Source organism: Nematolebias whitei, chromosome 1, assembly GCF_014905685.2.
Source record: "Nematolebias whitei isolate Nwh7 chromosome 1, NemWhi1, whole genome shotgun sequence".
Classification (NCBI taxonomy): domain Eukaryota; kingdom Metazoa; phylum Chordata; class Actinopteri; order Cyprinodontiformes; family Rivulidae; genus Nematolebias; species Nematolebias whitei.
Window position 1 is genome coordinate 59582682 of NC_056498.1, and position 7333 is coordinate 59590014.

A 7333-nucleotide genomic window follows, 5' to 3' on the forward strand; every position below is an offset into this window, starting at 1 on the left:
TGCAGGGTAACTGGACTCTGGAGATAGGGTGAGAGGCTCAGATATCTGGGAGAGAGTCAGTGTGGAGCCTGCTCCTCCACGTTCAGAGGAGCCAGTTGAGGTGGTTCTGGTAAGGATTCCCCCTGGATGCCTCTCAAGGTTTTCTGGGCATGTCTGACTTGGATGACCTTGGGGAAGACCCAGGACACGCTGGGGAGACTACGTCTCTTGGCTGGCATCAGAACGCCTTGGAATCCTCCCCGAAGAGCTGGAAGAGGTGGCTGTGGAAAGAGATGTCTGGACCTCCCTACTCAAGCTGCTGCCTCTGTGACCTGACACCAGAACATGCAGAAGATGATGGATGATGGATGGATGGATGTTGGATGGATGAAACTTTCACGTGCATTCTCTTTTTTCAGTAGGTATTGTATTGTGTTTCACGAGGTGCACAACATTCAAAAAACATTTTTTTATTTTAATATTTCATAAATGAAACTTAAAGTGAAAGGCAGTCAGCTCTTATTTTATTTAAGTGATTCTCACAAACAAAGTGGTGGTGGGGGGTGATTTTTTTATTCTGGGAAATTTGTATTAAATTGTTCTTGAACAACGAACCTCTTCTCACCAAAAAGCCATAAAAACTTCATTGATTTAAACATTTAATGAGTAGATTTACTAATAATAATAATTAACTAATAATCTACTATTGCTAACAAGTAAATTGTGTAAACAACTCAGTCCTGATCCAGGACTTTGTGTTTGCAGTTTGAGTTCTTGCTTGTGTTTAGTTTTGAAGCTGTTATTTTGTTTTCTCTGCGTTTTCAGTTTTCCTGACCTCTTTGACTCCACTCAGCTTCTGTTTGCTGCCTGGACTCTTATTTTGTTAAACAGCCTTCAAGTTTCTTTGCTTCAAGTTTCGGCCCAGTCTCAGGGTAGGATTGTTTCAGACATTAAAACATTAGTGTAATTATTTTGAAGCCTCATTTTCTAAAAAAAAAAAAAAAAAAGGAATATTTTCTATCCTTGTTTTTCAGCTCATCTATTTTGATGATTACTCATTTATAAAAGGTGCAGAAATCTGCCCACACACAGTATTTTAGTTTTTATTAGGGTTAAGGTACTCAGTATTATTCTTATCTCTTATGTGAGTTTCCAAGACCAAAATATGCTTACATCCAAAACAGTTAACCAGAATACAAAAGAGTAAAAAATACACCAGATTAAAAAAAAATAAAAGTAAGTTTAATGTTTTTGACACCTACGTAAAAAATGGCTTTTATGTATACTCGTATATTTTATCCTACAAAATTGTAAAACGGTAAAACTTTTTTTCTACCATCAATAGCATTTTAAGGTTCAGTGACACCTAAATGTATAAATTTTGCAACGACAACAAAAAAAGTTTGCCTAAAAATACATTCACTGTAAGAATGTAATGAAACCTCCATGGTTCTTTAAGTATTTAAGTACAAAAGTGTTACTTTTTATATTCTGTGAGGTAAGGAACTTGATTTAATCTGGTTTGGTTTGCTCAGTTTGGACCCTTCATGTGAGCTAAGACTTCACGTTAATAAATCAACCTGATCTGTCTTCGAACGCCTCGTGATAACAGATGACACCGAGCAGCCTGAAACAAAAACATGAGGGGGGTGTCATTCTATCAGCCCCGTCCTCTCACTTCCCTCGACCCTGCATGGACAAAAGGAGATGTCAGCACCCCTTCTCTAACTACACAATTAACATGCAAATGAGCCCAGTCACTAATGGCAATGGCAAGCCTCTCTTATGATGGAAATATGCTTTCTGTTTTGGCACTACGGGTTATACATTAGTGTGTAAAATCAGCTGAGGATGGGGGGGGGGGGGGGCGCCCTGAGGCCTCCCTGAGGGCAGAGGGAGACAGAGGTAGCTCATGGAGGCGATGGCCTTTTGCACCTGCTTCACACACACATAAGACACACAGAGCACGACCAGGAGGTTATAATCATGTCGTTCAGGCTGTCAGCCGGGTCAATAACTTATCCCCTCAACTGCTTTTGTTCTGCAGCGTCTCGGCTGATGCGTCCGCTGCTCCTTATTCAACTGAAATTTATTTTCAATTGCTGCCCTTGGGCTTTGGCCCTGCAGCGGCTCACTGACCGAGTAAGTAAAACAAACCAGCAACGCACTTCTCACACACACTGTCACACCGGCTGGAGTCTGCACGGTGAACGCATCAGCAAAATAAATGCTTCTGTTTGAACTTTAAATGAGCCCAAATGTATCGGTCTCACCAACAAAGCTTTGTTTACCCAGATCTGTAATAATTCATTTTATAGGGAGTTGCCACCATCAGAGTTTTAATTAAAAACAACTTTAAAGAGTTTTCGTTTGAAGGTTAGCTGCTGAATGAGGCCGACAGCATTTAGCATCCGTGTCCAAGAGGAGGAAAAAGTGTGTGTGTGTTGTTTCAATGATAAACCTTAAGTGGCTCGCAGTAACAGGTGTGCCGTCAAAAGGACCAGTCGTTTGTCAAACCCAGTGAAAAGAGGAGCTGATGGTCACGAGTCCATTCAGTCAAAAACACTTCGGTTTTTATTACGATACGTCGATTTGTTTTTTCTTGTTTGTCAATTCTCCTCCAATGATTTATCTTTTCCTTCACGGAGCAACTTTCAGAGCATGCTCTGATTCTGGCATAATCTAAAACCATGATTCACTCATTTCAGCAACAATCTATTTACACAGACTTTTATGTTTGTTCCATAAGGCCTTAAAATCTTTTGCAAAAAAAAAAAGTGGCAGAAACGTTTATGAATTAGATAAACATTGTTGCATTTTGTAGCTGTTTTTCCTTTTGTTCTTCTAAATGTTTTGCTCTCTCTCTATTTTTTCATATGTTAATTCAGCAGAACGTGCTTTTTTAATTGAACTTTATTTATTGTGGTGCGTCGTTTTATAATGTTCCCTCCAACTTTAGGTTTCTGCTGCTCCTTAATGATGAGAAGAAACATAATTTAGGACGTAAGAAAATAGTAATAAATAATTGTATAAAAACATGAAAAAGATTTTTAAAAAAGTATTCTAACTTCCAAAATGAAATAAAAAGTAAACAAGCTGCGTTTATCCTCTCAGACTTCATGATTTGCATTTCTCTTGTGCCTCTTGTTGTATTTTGGGTTACTTTGTGCTTCACTCACAACAGACCAGTCTCTGGATGTGTAACAGCACCAGTTGTGTCCATTGGACGCAGCTCCTAATTAGCCAGAATTAAGAAGTATTTCTCTGCCCATTGAAGAGTCCATTCCCTTTGAAAGCAGAGCATAATAAACCTTAAGTAATTACCCCAACTCATGACTATTAACTCACAAACCGCCCGCTTCCCTTGACAACATCCTCCTCGGTGTTGTGGTTAAAAGGCCATTGCGGCTTCCCAGTTATTTCCATCCCATCTGGCCTCTTGTGGGGGACAGACAGACTGCATGCGCTCATTCCTAAAGACAAAACAAGAAGCGGAAAATGAACTCTTTCACTGTTTTTTTTTTTTTTTTCTAGACACGGAACTTGTATTTAAAGAAGTTACAAAAGATTTTTTTTTTTCTTCTTATTCAGCTCTTTTCCCCCTCCTATAATCCACGCTCTCATTTGCATGCGCTGACACTGAGGAGGAGGGGGGTGAATGTATAATCTCCTACATTTAGCAGCCTGTAATCCCGATTCCTTTCTCTGATGGGATTTTCTCCTCTCGGTCCCTCGTGAACAATTAACTTGTAATCTTCACAAACATACATTCTGTCGCTGCAGAGATGAGACGTGGGGGGGACACCCATGGGAGCCTGGCGGACAAACCGCCCTGCGCGTCCGCAAAAGGCGCAGCGCATGCATGCAGTCCTTTGACGCGCATTTCTCCTCCCTAAGTATCCAACGCAATCTGACCAGATTTGAGTTTTAACTCACCTAAAATGAGGTGGTGATGTCGTGCTGCAGGGGGAGTGACTTGTTTGAGCAGAAAAATGTTTTATTTGTAACATAAAACCCTTCAAGCGCTGCGGCCATCTTTTATTTTTCTTCTAAATCTTAAATGACTCATTTTAAATTTATTCATGCATTTTTTGTAGATAAGCATGTTAGACACAAATGTTGCAGAAATGACTGGATCAATTTTAAATAAATTACATAAAAAATGTCTGAAATCGTTGTTTGATTCCAATTTCTGGGGGAATGTGCACACATAAAATCAGATTTATTTATTTAAAATAAAACCTATTAAGGTGAAGTGTGTTTTGCATAAATCGAGGAAATAATTTAAGGGAGTTTATTTATTTTTGTGCAAAAAAAGTCAGTTTAATAGCTTTTATTCTAAAAGAAAGGCAGACTTAAAAATAAGGAATTCATATTATTGTTTTTTTATGTTTGTAATTACGTCATGTTTTTTTAAATATTTAAAATAGAAGAAAAAAGACAGTTTCCTTAAACCCACTTTTATTGTAATGTCTTCCAGCGACGCTGCGCGATAATAAATATCGTTTTCTTTTCTTTTATTTAATCAATCATCAAGAATGTACAAAAATAAACACGCAGCGTCAGTTTGGCCAAAAACAGTCATGCGGTGATCATTTTTACCAACATGCAAGAAAAGAAAACAACTTTATAAAACTTTAAATTCAGCGGAAACAGACAAAAAATATGAGGCACGCAGTTAAAATAAATTTTAAAACGCGGCAGACTCGTTCCAGTCAACCCATTAAATGTCTTCTTTTTTTTTAAGTTTCACATCCTTGGTACAAGGCACAGAAAGCATTCTTCGTTTTCACAAACTGATGAGAAACAAAACAAAGCGTCCATGCATCTTTCACATAGTGCGGAATTAAATTCAGTCGCACACAGAAGGAAGAATCTGCAGATGCAAAATTTAGAATAAGTCCTTGTTACAAGGAGGGAGTTTTCCTCATACGTTTAACATGAAAACAGACTAAACAACAACATGCAGTGAGGCAAAATGTTAAAAAAAAAAAAATTCCCCCTCATGCCCTGAATTGTTTATTTACAAAAGTTTGATCTGTCTCTGCTGTCAGTCATTCATTTCAGGCCGTCCTTCCCCTCCCCCGTGAGTCTCGTGAGGCCGTTGGAGGTGATGGGGATGTGCGGAGGAGGAGGCACCTGGCAGATGGTGCAGGGACAAGGCAGTCCGGCCCAGTGCTGGAAGCCGGAGCCCAGCTGCAGGGCCGGGGGCGCAGCCGGGGAGCCCTTCATCAGCGGGTGGGGCGCTCTGATGGACGTGAGTCCCGGCAGCGCGCTGGACAGTGTGGAGGACGTGGAGGAGGACAGCGCGCTCCCGAGGAGAGGGTGCACCTGGTGCGCAGCGGCGGCGGCGGCGGCTGCAGCTGCTGCCGCGGCGGCGGGACCACCCGCATGGCCGCCTGGGCCGCCCGCAGCGTGCGCCACGGTGCCGCAGTGGAAGGCTGAGTGCTGGCCGCCGTATATCTCCCCCACCAGGCGCTTCATCTCATCCAAGGAGCTGGTGAGCATCAGGATGTAGTTCCTGGCCAGAAGCAGCGTGGCGATCTTGGACAGCTTCCGCACTGAAGGCCCGTGCGCGTAGGGCATCACCTCGCGCAGTCCGTCCATGGCCAGGTTTAGGTCGTGCATGCGCTTCCGCTCGCGGCCGTTGATCTTGAGCCTGAGCTGGTACATTTCCTCCTCGGTGACCTGCTTCTTCAGCTTGTACTTGTTGCTGCTGCTGCTGCTGCTGCTGCTGCTGCTGCTGCTGCTGCTGCCCACTGAAACGGACTTGGGGTCTCCAGAGCGCAGGTGCTCTCCGCCTGTCACCTTCTGCCGCTGCTGCTCGCCGCTCTGCGTGGAGGAGGTCACAGCTGAGCCAACGTGGTGGTGGTGGAGGAGGTGGTGATGGTGCGGATGGTGGTGGTCTCGGAGAAACATGCCGTCCATGCCCGGGGAAGAAGCTCTGCTGCTCGGGCTGGAGTCTGAATTCATTTTATGGCTTTGCTGTGGAGTTGGTTGGGTAGGAGGTCGCTGCTGACTTCCTCCCTCTGCGCTGTCACTCTCTCCTCTCCCTCCCCTCTCTTCATTCACACTCAGTCTCTTCCTGTCGTCTGTCTCTGGTCACCTGATGGTGCCTGCGCGCCTCCTGCCCCTCTGCTCTCCTTCTGATCGCACCAGTGACCGCTTTGCTTCTGGCTGCCGCCTTCTCTCTCACACACACTGTGTGTGTGCGTGTGTGTGTGTGTGTGTGTGTGTGTTTAGGAGGACACTCATAGCGCGTATTTATACACGCGGACAGACAAAAGCGCGTCTCTTTTTCAGAGGGATGACGTGCGGGTGAGAAAGGGGCGGCGTGCTCTGTGCAGTGACCGCGGCGCGCAACATTGTCAGGACGCTGCTGGAGGTCAGCTCAGCTCACATTTATTTATTTGTTCAGCATTAGATCCACATGTTGAGCAAGTTGCTTAAAAAGTATTTTCCTAGTTTTTTTTTTTTTTTCCCAAGAGCTGCAATTCGCTCAACAGATTGGAGATGGAATTTACGCACAAACTCCAAGTTAACTCAACGCGCATGCAGGATGACATTCACGCTCTGAGTGATGATCCTGTGGTGGACGACAAATAACCAAGTTTTCTCTCCAGCTTGACACAAACTCTGGTTGCGCTCATCAGGCGGTAAATAATTAAAGCCAGGTGCACGCGCCTCAGACAGTCCAGGTGGAATGATAAAAAAATAAATAAATCAAGTTTAAGTCGCTGCTGCCCAGGAGGCAACATGTGTGTGTCAAAGATAGAACAGAGAGTGTATAAACTGTCACAATACAGGCCCTATTGTTGCTACTGTTGTAAAATTCCTTATATTATATCCATATTTTTACCCATGTCAAAACTAAAACAGTCATTTTATTGTATTTAAAAAAAAAAAAAGTTTTATTTTTAGCCCATTGGCATCTATAATTATTAAAATAACGGAACACTGCACTATGAAATGCTTCAGTGAAATCATGCAATTATTATGCTACTTATAGAAACTTGACATGAAATGCTACAGGACCCCCCCCCCCCCCCCCCCCACACACACACACACCCATTAACTTATAGCTTTGAAAATAAGTGTGACAATCTTGCAACCATTTCAAGTAACTGGGTTTGTTTAGTAACAAATGTAGCAGGCTGGCCTTTAAAAGTGTTACATTATGAGGAGGACACGCTGAACTGGCCGTCTTATTGTGTTTTGAGCTGCTGAGGGTCTCTCTCCATCCTGAAGGGTCCACTCCAGATCTGTTTTGTGGAGGTGGAGTGGAGGAACAGGCCACCAACAATAACACTCGTGGAATGAACCGAAGCTCTCCTTCTCTGATCGCCTCCCCAGC

At 43.2% G+C, this 7333-nt stretch overlaps 1 protein-coding gene across 2 annotated transcripts; it reads right to left on the reverse strand.

The window, feature by feature from the left end:
- Positions 1-5037: 5037 nt before the first annotated feature.
- olig3 (oligodendrocyte transcription factor 3) lies at positions 5038-5952 on the reverse strand. 2 transcript variants are annotated; one of them, XM_037686001.1, is made up of 3 exons: positions 5830-5952; positions 5379-5772; positions 5038-5336 (listed from the first exon to the last, which is right to left on the reverse strand). In XM_037686001.1, exons 1-3 carry the CDS (start codon positions 5950-5952, stop codon positions 5038-5040), a joined length of 816 nt encoding a protein of 271 aa, XP_037541929.1. The 2 variants fall into 2 exon arrangements, with proteins under 2 accessions (XP_037541929.1, XP_037541921.1); XM_037685993.1 differs by having other exon boundaries at positions 5038-5952.
- Positions 5953-7333: the final 1381 nt, after the last annotated feature.